The sequence below is a fragment of the Plasmodium berghei genome (genome assembly GCF_900002375.2).
Source record: "Plasmodium berghei ANKA genome assembly, chromosome: 5".
NCBI lineage: Eukaryota > Apicomplexa > Aconoidasida > Haemosporida > Plasmodiidae > Plasmodium > Plasmodium berghei.
Window position 1 is genome coordinate 145,064 of NC_036163.2, and position 14,228 is coordinate 159,291.

General features: G+C 22.7%; 3 protein-coding genes across 3 annotated transcripts; 2 read left to right on the forward strand and 1 right to left on the reverse strand.

The window, feature by feature from the left end:
• Positions 1 to 1,155: 1,155 nt before the first annotated feature.
• Positions 1,156 to 1,699, forward strand: PBANKA_0503600 (60S ribosomal protein L30e, putative; the record flags this gene model as incomplete). Its single annotated transcript, XM_034568270.1, has 2 exons — positions 1,156 to 1,279; positions 1,497 to 1,699. 2 exons carry the CDS (start codon positions 1,156 to 1,158, stop codon positions 1,697 to 1,699), a joined length of 327 nt encoding a protein of 108 aa, XP_034420277.1.
• A 650-nt stretch (positions 1,700 to 2,349) lies between these two features.
• On the reverse strand, positions 2,350 to 9,414 carry PBANKA_0503700 (conserved Plasmodium protein, unknown function; the record flags this gene model as incomplete). Its single annotated transcript, XM_034568272.1, has 24 exons — positions 2,350 to 2,511; positions 2,590 to 2,725; positions 2,837 to 2,996; positions 3,119 to 3,314; positions 3,438 to 3,575; positions 3,745 to 3,908; positions 4,014 to 4,260; positions 4,472 to 4,552; positions 4,661 to 4,736; positions 4,878 to 4,996; positions 5,130 to 5,194; positions 5,326 to 5,532; positions 5,640 to 5,760; positions 5,917 to 6,154; positions 6,262 to 6,387; positions 6,521 to 6,840; positions 6,957 to 7,161; positions 7,335 to 7,439; positions 7,603 to 7,921; positions 8,064 to 8,145; positions 8,285 to 8,446; positions 8,699 to 8,802; positions 8,974 to 9,100; positions 9,334 to 9,414. 24 exons carry the CDS (start codon positions 9,412 to 9,414, stop codon positions 2,350 to 2,352), a joined length of 3,741 nt encoding a protein of 1,246 aa, XP_034420278.1.
• Positions 9,415 to 11,091: 1,677 nt separating this feature from the next.
• Positions 11,092 to 13,692, forward strand: PBANKA_0503800 (conserved Plasmodium protein, unknown function; the record flags this gene model as incomplete). Its single annotated transcript, XM_034568273.1, has 1 exon — positions 11,092 to 13,692. One exon carries the CDS (start codon positions 11,092 to 11,094, stop codon positions 13,690 to 13,692), a length of 2,601 nt encoding a protein of 866 aa, XP_034420279.1.
• Between the last annotated feature and the right edge of the window lie 536 nt (positions 13,693 to 14,228).

The window sequence follows — 14,228 nt, forward strand, 5'->3', positions numbered from 1 at the left end:
TACATAATATTAATCATAATATATACAAACATTTTATTTATTATATTATTTTATATATTTTATATTATTTTGTATTATTTTATATTATTATTATTATTATTATTATATTATCATCATTATTAATAGTAACAGTAGTGATATTATAAAAAAAAATTATTATAGTTATTTTTATAAATTAAAAACTAACATATTTTCCATTTTAAAAGTTATTAATACGAATTATTATTTACAGAACAAAATATATAAATATACTATAACAACTTATTTTTTATGGGATATTTTATGCGAGTATTTAATTTGGCCTTAAAAAAAAAGGAAAAACCCAAAGAGCCTTATAAGGGGTGAATACAAATTATGACGTTATTTTATATTCATTAGTAGTACTACCCCTTTAAAGTTTGATATTTTACGTTCATATTTTTAAATATTATTATAAAAATTTAAGTTTTTTTTAATTAAATATAAATTAAGAAAAATATTCATAGTTTATTTCCCATATAAAGCATTTTTTAGAGGAATATTTTTTAATTTAATCAAATTAATATTCAAACCAAATAAAAGCTCTTGTACTAAGAGCAGTCAGCATATTCCATATAATATTAAATAAGGTTGGGATGAAAAAATATAAAATAAAATAAAAAGGTGTTAATTATATATAATAAGTATATATATGATAAGCCATTGCAAGGTATATTTTTATATAAAATATGCGCATTCCTTTAAATAAAAAAACAATTAAAAGTGTATTTTAATACATATATATTATATGTATACACGACACAAATGCTATAATTTTTATCATATACAAAAAATTACCTTTTTTTTAATTAATTTTTTTTTTCTACGTAATGTTATTATTACATAAAATACAGTAATATTATATATAAATATGTATGTATAGGATAAATGCTTATTTCCTTTTTTCTTATCCATATTTCGAACTCTTATTTTTTTTTAAATATCTTAATTTTTTTTTTATTGGATTATAAAAAAAAAAAATTATATTTTAGGAAAAACATTTTTTCATACTAAGAAAAAAAAATATACTGTATGCTTGAAAGCACAATTTTTGTATATATAAAGTTTTATGAATAAAGCATTTTATTAATAATTTAATTCTTTTAAATTTATTGTTATACTAATAATTATCCAAAAATGGCAAAAAAAGCAAAGAAAAGTGTAGGAGATAATATCAACTCAAAACTTCAACTTGTTATGAAATCAGGAAAATACCAATTTGGAAGAAAATCATGTTTAAAAGCTTTAAGAACAGGAAAAGGTACATTCATTATTTTTTTAACCTCTCTAATTTGTTATATATATATGTACATAAAATACTATATGTATTTCTCAAAAAAGAAATTATTTTATATTAAAAAAATAATAACCTTAATTATTATAAAAAACTCAATATTTCCTATATCCATTTTATTTCCCCTTTAAAATTATTACTATAATGACAATATATATATTATTTTTTTTACTACGATTTTTAGGAAAACTAGTAATTGTTAGCAGCAACTGCCCACCTATCCAAAGAAGTGTAATCGAATATTATGCAATGCTTTCAAAGTGCGGCGTTCATGATTATCATGGCGATAATAATGATTTAGGAACAGCATGTGGTAAATTATTTCGAATAAGTTGTTTAGTCATAACTGATGTTGGAGATTCTGATATAATTAAAACAAACGAATAAATATAAAAACGTTTTAGAATAAATATAAAAACATTTTAGAATAGATATAAAATCATTTTAGAATAAATACAAAAATTGACAATAGAAATAATAACAAGACCATATGATATAATTAACGAAAATATATATATATATATTATATGTAAATGTGAAATATATTTTTGAAACTTTTTTTCTTCGTTTTTTTTTTTAATATGCATGCGTACATATATATGCCTTCATTTTAATTGTAAACACATATATTTCAATAATAATAATTGTAACGAAAATATGAGATAATATAAATTTTTGAAAAATATAATGTTATATACGTTAAAAAAAATTATATAACACGAAACGGGAAACTATATACCCATTCGCTTTATTGGCCTCGAAATATGCACAAATGCTTAGGAAAGAATATTCATTAAAATTGACAAAAATATCGTAAATTTAAATAAATGTTGTTTATATGTGCAAAGTTTAGTACCCATACTAACTTCCCATATCAATAGTCAGTTTTATTTGTGTTTGCGTAATGTATATAATAAAAAATGAATTAAAAAATTAACGTATACATACATAATAAAAAATTCCTAGTTGTTATATATATTAACTAGTAAATAGCTAGCTTCCATGTTTTGCGATATTTTTTTCGCGTAAACACTCTCTTATTTTGGACTCCACATTCCTAAACGCGTTCCAAATAAAACCTTCAAATATTTTTGCCTATTTATTTTTATTTTTTCTTCTATTCGCTTTAACGTTTCGTTAATTACTAATAAACTTATGCTAAATATTACCAGTAATAGAATTAGGGTTGTATCCGGATACTGTAAAAAGGGAAACATAAAAAAGAATGATATTAAACAAATTGAAAAATAAAACAATATACACATTTCTATATTTACCTGTTTTATATAATAAATTGGAAGCATATATATGCGAAAAGCCACATATAGAAAACTTAAAATAAGATAGACAATCAAACATGAAAAGTAGGATTTTGAGTTTTGAATGCAACTTAATTTAAACAATGCTTCATACCTAAGAAAAAGTAAAAATGAACAAAATTTCCTAACACCTTTCTTCTATTATTTTTTTATTTTATTTCATATTAATCGATTTATAATTTTCCCCATATTTTTTATAACTTACTTGTCGCTATATGATAAAGAAGATACAAAAAAAAATAGCGAAAATGAAAAAAAAAAAAATATTTGATATTGTTTTATCATTGAAACCCCAATATTATCTGTGTTCATATTTTGATTTTGGGAAAATCGGTGCATAAATATGTGACATTTATACAACGATTCTGTAAAAAAAAAAAAAACAGAAAACATGTTTCCATATATATATAGAGGGACTATTGGCTAACCATATAAATATTGCGAATATATAAACAACATTTCCAAACGTTTGCAAACTTTTGCCTACTTATGTTAATATTTTTTGAGCAATAATATATAACATCCTTAACAAAATTCTGACCCAAACTTGCCAATTTATCGGATTTTAATGTTCCATTTACAACATATTTATCCACAAACGTATCATTTAATATGTGTATATAATATACGGATACAGTTATTGAAAATGTTAAAAAGGAAATCCAACGAATTAAGAAAAAAAACTGTCCAAAAAAAAAAACGAGGAAATATAAAAACCCAACTATTTTATACACATACGTTTACAAAAATGTAAAAAAAAATAAAACATTACATATAAATAATAATGGGTCCATCATTAAACCTACCAGTTTCTTTACCAAAAAATCGATACTTATTACTTTATCAGGAATATCGTTCATAATTGTTGAGTTGTTATTATTATTTAAAAGTGATATCGAAAGTATAGGAATTATGAACAAAATGAGTAATAGGTAATCCACTAGCTGTATTTGGAAAATAAATAAATGAAAAAATATGATAAAGTATTTATATTTACATACATATAAACATTTTATGGAGAAAAACACTTATTCAAACATATCAACACGATCATATAAAGCAACAAAAATCCCTTTATGCAATTTTTCATTTTTTTCGCTTTTTTTTTTTTACCGATATAAGTGGGGGAAGAAAAAATATATTAATAACAAATACTAAAAAAGACAGATAACAATAATAAAAATAAAAATAAAACATCGATATCGACAAATTTTTTTTGTAAATCCTCGAGCTTTTCAACAACTTGTAAACTAATTCCATTATATTTTCGGACAAATCTACAAAATGGTGAAGGGAATAAAATAAAAAAAATAAACATAATAAATATGAATGTACCAAATGATTGACATACACACATTCTAATTTTTCCTTTTTCATATTACCCAATATATTTTTTTCAATTGTTAAATTACAGGGAAAACTATTTACAAAGGATGAGTATGCTATTAGTGGGTTTTTATTTATAGCAGGTTTTCCAAAAGGATTACTTCTTTCCTTTTTCCCATAACAATCGGTACATATGTTATTGTAAGGTAATAATACAGATATAGAATAATTACATAATTTGTATAATTCAAAATTGCAACAATTCAAGCTATTACCAACGCATGCTATTATTTCATTATTTTCCTGTTAAAATCACAATTAAAAATGTACAAAAAAAAAATTAATATGCATGTACAGTACATATAAAAAGGGCGATGGGCTAGCCATTTATATCAATAATACCTTGCATGTAATGTAAAAATGTACATTTAAGAAATAAAAGGTACTATACCTCGTTAAAACTACACACATACATAAATATTAAAAAAGTACTATAATATACTTATATATATACCAGTAAAATTTTTATCATTTCAGCTGTGTTAAATTGGTTACATCCTGAATATGATGAAACTCGAAGGGGAATATCATCAATCTGGATATCAAAAAAATTAAAATAAATAAATAAATATATGCATACTATACCAACTCCTCAAGGGAAAATATGCATATATAGCTATGTAATTTTTTCTCTTTTTTTTACTTCTTGTATATGTGTTTTAATATTATTTATTCCACTTGGAATAACCACTTTCCCATCCCTGTTTCTAAAACTCGATCTAAAATGTTGAAAAAATTATAAACCATAATGACCAGCTTAATTCGTTAAAATTATTGTCCATCATTAATATTTGTAAATGAAAAAAATAAACGTTAATGATGTTTATTAATTAATTAATTAATTTATTTTTATTACTAACTTGTCAATAAGACTTAACGAAATGGAGGTATTCCAGTTTGTTTCCATTCCCAATGTGTTGGAAATATTTCTTGTGTTTATTTGATCTTTGTTACTGAAATATACAAATCGTATTCCGGCCTAAACAAAACACCATCGAAATTTTTATTCCTTTTTATATTTCTATAACATTTCCATATACAATTAAGCAGGCTTATTTACATAGTTTGTATTCACATGTATAGTATATGTTTCCATTATTTTATAAAATTACATCATAAAAGTCATTTATTCGGGCTTGAATATCATTGCTAGTTAATATTTTCACTGCCGAATTTCCTGAAAATGAAGAAAAACAAATACATATTTTTGACAAGTTTTCTTATTTTTTCATTTCTTTGATGATTATATCGATTTGGAAAAAGCCAGATACATGTACATAGACTTTAGACATAAATAAATTTTATTACCAATAAAAATGCTCGTAGAAATCAAATGAGAAAGAAATCTTTCATTTTCTTTGCAAGGGAAATTTGGCTCATTATAAAAATTCTTGATGTTGTAAACTTTCCGCTTGTTTATCGTTAATATATATATATTTTTTGTAAAATTTGTTTTTAAATAATTTATTTCATCGGTACTTAGAGGCCTATATGCAAAGCAAATGCTTTCTAGTCCTGCAAAAAAAAATTAACAAATATGCACATATACGTACGAACTTGAATTTAATCAAAATTTTATTTTTTTATCACAAAATACGAAATGGAGAAATTGCAACACCAACCTGACGAAATCCATTGCATATTTAAAATTTTTAAAACTTTTTTTTTTCGTCTTTTCAACTTCTTTATCATTTTCCCATCGTAATAAAACATACATTTGCTAACAAGGGCATCCAATTGCCCCTATGAATAAAATAAAACCAAAAGAAATCCATAAACAAAAATAAAAATATTCCCATAAATGTAAAAAAATAATTCACTCATATATTATGTGCGCATATTCTACTTATAAATTAGACAATGATAAATGTGTGTAGATATAGAGTAAAATATTATTACCTTAAAAAACATATGATATTTATTTTTCTTCTTTTCATATAAAATAAAAATAAAAACAAAATTATCTCTCGTTATTAAATTGTCATATATATTTATTCCTAGTTCATTTCCTTTTTCGTTCTTGTCAACATAATAAGGTATTTCCCCATCTATTTTTCCCTTCTTATTTCTTTTTAATTCTAAATTTTTTTTTTTGTATAATTCATAGTCACTTTTGTTTTCAATACAAAAAAATAACCTACACAGATAAAAAATATTGCATGATATTTCTAAAATCAAAGAACATACAAATTAAAACTTTTCTTTAAACATGGAGTATATATATATATTTTCAATATTTCTTACATTCGAAACGAAAATTTGTTGTATGGATATGATATATTTCCAATGTCACACATACAAGTATATAAATGATTATAATCCTGATGGTTCATATAATTTAATATATTATTTTGAAAATCATCAAAATTTCTGTTAAAAGGAAAAAAAAAATAATCCTAATTAAACTGAAAACACAAAAATGAGGAGAGAAAAAAGACAAAAATACTTTTATCCATTTTATATACATATACGATTAGACATACATTATAATGAAGTAACCTACTTTATATATTTAAGTAATTGTGTAAAATAAGATATTAAAAATAAAGAATGTAAAATTTTGATATTCTGTATTCGTTGATAGGCATACATACTTTTATTATCCATAAATATATCAATTATTGTAAGTATGTTATTATAATAGTTATGAATTTTTTTCATATTATTATTCTCATTTACATTTTTCTTATTATTTAACTGATTATATATACATATTTCTTTAACATTATGATTGATATTTACTAAAATTCCATTACTGTCAAGAAAACATAATACTGAACAGTCACTTAAAATATTCAAATAACACTTATTTATTTTTATTCCCTACAAAAAAAAAAAATGTGTTTATATATTTTATAGGACATATTACACACATTGCAATTGTATCTCCATTATTATAAGCATTTAAAATATTTCCAGAAAAAAAAAAAAAGACATACCTTGAAAATTAAAAGAAAAATACTTTTGAGGGTATAAAATAATGCTAGTTTTTTTTCTATAACAAAGGAACTATTTTCAGTTGCGGATGATAAATCAAACGAGGAAGTAAAACTCTTCTTTTCATAATTTATTATATCTTTAAAATAGTTTTCATATGACATGCTCAATGATGAACAGTATCCATAAATCAATTCTGAGAATATTCTATAAAAGTTGTGAACGAAATAAAAATGCAAATATTTTTTTACATAAATATGACGAAAGGGGCACAAAAGAATAACAATCAAACATATGCATATTATTTATTTATCTATCATTTCCCCGTGGATAATTTTGTTTGATAGCAAGTCACAACCCAAAGAATAATTTCTCTTTACCTGTGAATAAATGGGAGTATAGACATGGACATTAAAACGGTGTAAGCCAGCCAATAAATTAAAAGATATTGAGGAATATCATGAATTTTTCGAAGGTTAGAAATGCTATTCAAAGATAAAAAAAATTATAATGATCAGTATGCTTCGAATTATTAGAATTTATACGTGTTTATATATCTCGAAAAAACATAAAGGATGCTTTTTTAATTTTATTATTTTATATTTTTTTATTTTTATTTTTTTTTATTATTTTATTTTGGCTAGTTACTATATAAACATCAAGGTTGTGGATATCGAAAAAATAAACATCCATATATAAATAAATATTGCATGGACTTTTTCCTCTAATACAACATTCCTTAAATTTTCTTTACTTTTTGAATTCTTATTTTTATCGAATTTCTCATTAATACATTTTCTAATTATATAGATTGATGCGTTATCATAAGATACGAAAGCATAAAGGTGAAATGATGGAAGGTACTCTCTTTTTTCATCTTTTGAATATTTTGTCATTATATTAATACTTTCTCGATATTTGTCCATAGCCATAAATACCTCATTATGTTGGTATTCTTTTCCATAAACTGCAAAGAAAACATAAAAATAGGAATAGATAAATAGGTAGTTATAAGTTTACATAAGCCATAGTCAGTTCTGTGCAACTGTAGTTCATCATAAGCATTTTAAAAAAAACCTAAAAAATAATTGAATTAGTATTAATCATACCATTTTCATATATGTTATATTCTACACATCGGCATGGTATTAAATCTCCATCATGTAATAAAAAAACGTCATTTTTTATTAGCTAATAGTAAAGGTGAAAAAAAATATGAATATACAGGTAAGGGGATTAATAATTTGATATGATCAAATGGTAATATACATTAACATACATTTTATATTCCAATTTATTGGTACAAATATATGAAAATTTTATTTCCTACCAAATTTTTCGGTAAAAGTTCCCACTTATTGTTTCTCAAAATAAATATAAAATTAGACGTTGTTAAATAATTAAAATGAGATTCATCTTTTTTGTTTTTTAAAATATTTCGAACTGACAAAATGTTTTGTGCTTTCTCTATTTTTTTCACAAATTCTCTGTTCTGAACATAATAAAAAATAAAATCTATATGTTACGGAATAAACAAAATCTACACCCACACAAGGGAACCAAACATATCCATTTTTTTAAAGGAATTAATTAGATAAATAATAATTTATATTGACATATAAACAAATATATGTAAATATACGCCCATATTTATTTAATACATACACAATAATGCCAATTTTTTGAAATTTATTAAAAATAATATGATTATTTCCATTCTACTATTATTATATTTTTTTATTACCTGGGATTCATTTATTTCGAAATATAATAGCAAAAAAATAACCAACAAAAACGCTATTAATAAAAACAGGGCAGTTAAGAAATGTGGACTTATGATGTTGTTATCTGGTAAAAAATAATATGATTTAAAAAAATTTTAATTTAAAAATAAATACCAATGACAATGACTTAGGACTAAATCTGCATCAAACATATATCATCCATAAGGGTATTCAAACTATCGGCATTTAAACGCAAATATTATTATCTAGTCATTTTCTTTTCATTTTAAAATACCTTGTAAAACTATCATTCCAGCTACTAGGGGAATGAAAAAAAATGATATACAAAAAACTTCGGTCTTAAATATATAATCAGATAGGAAATTATTTTTGACCTTTTTCAGGTATTCATCTGCTAATTTCTATAAAAAAGAACAAGGATGTGTAAATGTGAACATATATGTCTACATAAAAAATATTGCGCATATTTTCATCGAATTCTTTCCAATTTTTGGAAGTGTAAAAAAACAAAATTTATTTTGTTATTGTTTTCATGAAAATATATAATTAACATGATGGTAATCATGATTAATGAGTATCAATATATAAAGCAAATAAATTAATATATATACATGGGTAATGCGTGCTTTTATACTTTTAATTCCGTTTTAATGGTTTTGCAAAAATATGCGTCATTTATCATTCCTACAGGTCTGTTTATCCCATTTTTCTCCATTTTTCACAAAAATATTATTAAAAATTTTCGGAAACACAAAAGCCAAATATTTCTTAGGGAATGCACAATCTACAGTACCTACGTCTGAATTCCCTTTCTGTTTGAAACATTAAATTGATTTTTTCATAAAGCATATAATACTTTGAAAATATTAAGAATGTTTTCTCTTTTTTCTCATTCCTTAAGTTTGAAATGGTTTTTCATATTCTAAAATATGCATTGACATAAATTATGTATGAAAGTAAAAAGTACATGCACATGTTATTAAGAATATAAATTGTAAATGCAACGAACATATCATCACATTTTAATTTATACAAATGTGTAAACATTCAAATAACATTTAATTGTGCCATTTTTTTCATAGATTCAAATTTATCTATAAAAAATGTAATCATTTTATAAACCCATTAGTATTATTAGAAATTATTTGATTTTAAATTATATCTTCACTTCAAATATTTGTATCAATATCTTCTAATTTTTATTATGTGCCTTTATCGCATATATTATCTTTTACTACGAACCTAAAAGGTGTTTATTTTCTGGTTATTTATTTACTTATTTTTTTACTCGTTTATTTAATTTTTTCCCTTTCTCTTTTTTTATAGCACACAATATTATATATTGTGGCATTTACCAAAATATACATAGGTTCCTTGGCGCATTATGAATATACTTTAATTTTTATATTCTTCCACCATTTTTTCCCATTTATATAATTGTTAAAATAAGCACAAAAATTGGAATATATTTTTATGACACCGAAATTCAGTAACCCAATGCATGCTCTCATAGGCCATTATTTTTTTTACATTAGTTCTTCATTTCTTTTTTCACACTTTTTTTTTTATTATTTATTTTTTCTTTCTTTCATTCTCATCTTTTCGTTTTTTATTCTATATTTATTTCTCTTTTTTGTTTGATGATTTATATTTTAAAATCATCCTTTCTTTAGATATTCTTTTTTATTTCTTTAATTCCGTCGTTGTCTTTATCATTTAAATATATTTTTTTTAATGGCAAAAAAAAGTAATTTCTCCAACATTCTAACATTTTTATACATAAAACATTTGTTAATATTTTTTAAAAAATAATTAATATACGCTTTTTGATACCTTTAAATAATTTGCACATTTTTTACCTGATTTGTACATATTTTTTTAATCCCTTTTCCCTTTTTTTTCGTGTTTTTAATTCTACTTCATCCATTCCTTAACACCCATAAATGTGTAAATAAACAATAGGAATGCATACTTTGTGTGTGTGTTTTTTTTTACTTGTAAATATTTATTCGAAAATATGTAACTATTAAAACAATGTCAACTTAAAATAGCCTTAATTGTACAGGAAATAAATGCGTTTGTTTTTTTTTCTCAACAATTTCTGTTTTTAGCTAGATTTGTAAGCAATTTGTTATGCCATAAATACATTACTCATATGTTAAATATCCCTATATATATTATTTATTTACACACATTTAATTAAATTATTCCATCGTTTCGAAAATAATATTTTGTTTTATTTTCGTTTGTCAATTTATAGAAAAGGCACAACTTTGCGTCTTATGCCTAATATGCAATGTTTTTCATTATTTTTTGGTATGTTTAATATAATTTTTTTTCACGATTTTTCTTATTCCTTTTTTTTTGTCTGTTAACAACCCCATTTTAAAAAATGGATGAAAAACACCAGTGTAAAAATAGAAAAATACAAATTCATAACTTTTATGATAAAATAAACAATAATAATGAAAGTGATTTAAATTTGTCTTCTATAAAATTTCCAGATTTTGAAAAAGAATTTGAAACATTTTATAAAAACACATCGAATGAAACGTTGACAAGACCTAAAGCCGAAGAAAGCGAAAATATCCAGCATTTAAAAAAAATAAATAAAATGGAGCACCAACAAATAAATAACTTACAAAATTTTAAGCAATCGAAAAAGGGTTATAAAAATAAATTAAAAGAAGTTGAAGGAATTACTAAACCTTTTAGTGTAAATACAAGAAATATTCAAAATGAAAATAATTTAGGACGAAATAAATCTATAGAACAAATTTTAATGGACATTCAAGATGGACCCAATTTAAGAAATACCAATGATCACCAACAATTTATTAGTGAGAAAGAATATTATCTTTTTAACACTTCAAACAAAATATATTTAAATAATGTAATAAATTCAAGTGATTTCAACACAATATATGAACAGAATGTGCAATATCGAGAATCAGAATCATCTAACATCATTCATATTTGGTATGAAGATAACAAATTAACTTATACTTGGAATAGTACAATGAAACAAGAATATATAAAAAAAGGTATATACGATCTTTGCATGAATATTATTAATGACGATTTCTATTTAGTTCGAATAAAAAGACTGATAAAAGAAAATATAACTAATGCAAAAGAAAGTGAAAACATAAATGGCGTTTACTACAAATTATTTGAGGAATATTATTACAAAGATTTTGGAAATATACGAAATTGTGAAGAATATCTAATAAAAAAAATAAATTTTAATAAATCAATCAAATTCAAAGAAATGGAAGCAATAGAAGAAGTAGAAAACTTGGACATGGACAATGAAAAAGCATATGAAGATAATTTCGAAGAACTTATTAATCCTCTTAATTTTCCAGAAGTTTTAAGAGCTATTGAATATGCAAAAGAAGGAAGCAATTTATTAAAGCATACATTTTTTAATATTCCTCATTTAAGATATTTTATTTTAAGTAAAAATTTAAAATACATAAGATGGTTTTCATCGAGAAAATATGAAGAAGACTGTAAAATATATTTTAAAAATATCAACAGTTTAGAAATAAATAATATGAATGATAATATTTTTTCAAATTATCAAATCAATTTATTAAAAAATTTTACTTTTTGTATAATATATAATAACCAAAAAAAAAAAATAACTTTAACATGTAAATGCCTTTACGAGTTTAATACTTGGGTTACTGTTATTCGTTCCCTTATGTTTAAATCAAAAAATTTAAAAACAACAAAAAGAATACTATTGTCTCACATTTATCAAAATAAGTATGAAAATAAAACTGATGGGGATACTAGCCATTTGCTCCAAACAAATATTCATAGTAAAAGTAGAAGCGAAAATGACGAGGAAAATAAACTAAAGACATTTCACTTGTTCAATCTGATAAAATTCCCGAATTATAACATCTACCAAGCTAAAATAAAATTTTTACTACTAAAAGAAAAATTCTATAAATATAAAATTTGGATAGAAGAAGAAATAAATGAATATAATTCGAGCAAAGAAAATGAGATCGATAAAGTTAATCTAACATCATTTCAGAACGAAAAAAATAATTCAAAAAATTTACAAATTAATGTAAATAGTAGAATAAATATGGAGACATATGATTGTAATATTTTTGAAATAAGTGAAAATGGATCCAATGTTATTGAAGAAAAATATGATTTGTCTAATCCTGACTTAATCATAGACGCATACTCATATATGGATGAAGATTCGAATGAATTCAAACTTCGATTGATGATAAAATTTTATAACCAAATAGATGAAAAAATCAAAATTATTCAAAAAAATATTTTAGATGTTGGAAGGTTACTAAAACGAAACGAATCATTATATATTCATCAAAATCAGCAAAATGGATTTAACATAGAACATATATTTAAACATGCATTTGAATTATACAAAACTGTAGAAAATAAATTGTTTAAAAATAAATTATCCAATCCTAATACAAAAAATTATAACAATTATGATATAAAAGAAAATACAAAAGTTGAAAAATTGGGAAATGGCCAAAATCCTTTTAAAATAGAAAATATTATACCTGATTATCAATATTATAAAAATATTTTTAATAACTCTTTTCTTAATATTAATACAAATAAAACTAAAATAAAAACTGAAATATACAACATAAATGCGCCTGATAAATGCTATGAATATGAGCATCTCACAAATATAGACAACTATCCTTATTCGGATGAACAATATCAAATTAGAGAAAATATGAAAACACCAAATAATCTCGAAAATCCGATTGAAGAAATAAATAACATAATACAAAAAATAATGTTCAACTTGTGGATGAGTGAAATCAAACTAGCAAATGTAGAAGATATATATAATATATATGTTTATAATTTAAAAACAAAAAATCGAAAACAATCTTCACATATGGCTGATATTGATACACAAAATATTTGGAAATATATTTCTAACTTATTCTCAGAAACTATTTTGAAGTCCAACTGTGTATGATAAAATCCTGCACATATATATATACGTACCTATTATAATTACATTACTTATTTATTTTTTTTTTTAACGAATTTTGTATATTGAAAAACTTATCCCCTAAAAGAGTATATTTATACATTTGTGGTGAATCCATTCAATTGGACAAATAATAAAATAAAAAAAATATATTTTTTATGGTATTTTAATATTATAAATTTATTCAATGTGAAATAATATACAAGTAGTGAAATAACTTTCATTTTCCCCATATTCACATATCACTGTGTATCTATATACACACATACAGAACTGCTATAAAATGTAAAACATACAAAAATGGACGTAAAAATAAAACTTAAAACATCAAATTACGGCATTTTGGTGATGCTTATTGTTAATACATAAACATTTGATGAATTTAGTTCTCCAAATGAATTGAATATGCATGTAAAATGAACATAAACATAAAACAAAAAAAATAAGATATGCACATTTTTAACAATTCACAAGCATGCAATTATATACATGTGTTTCACAAAAATGAGCATGCGGAAATG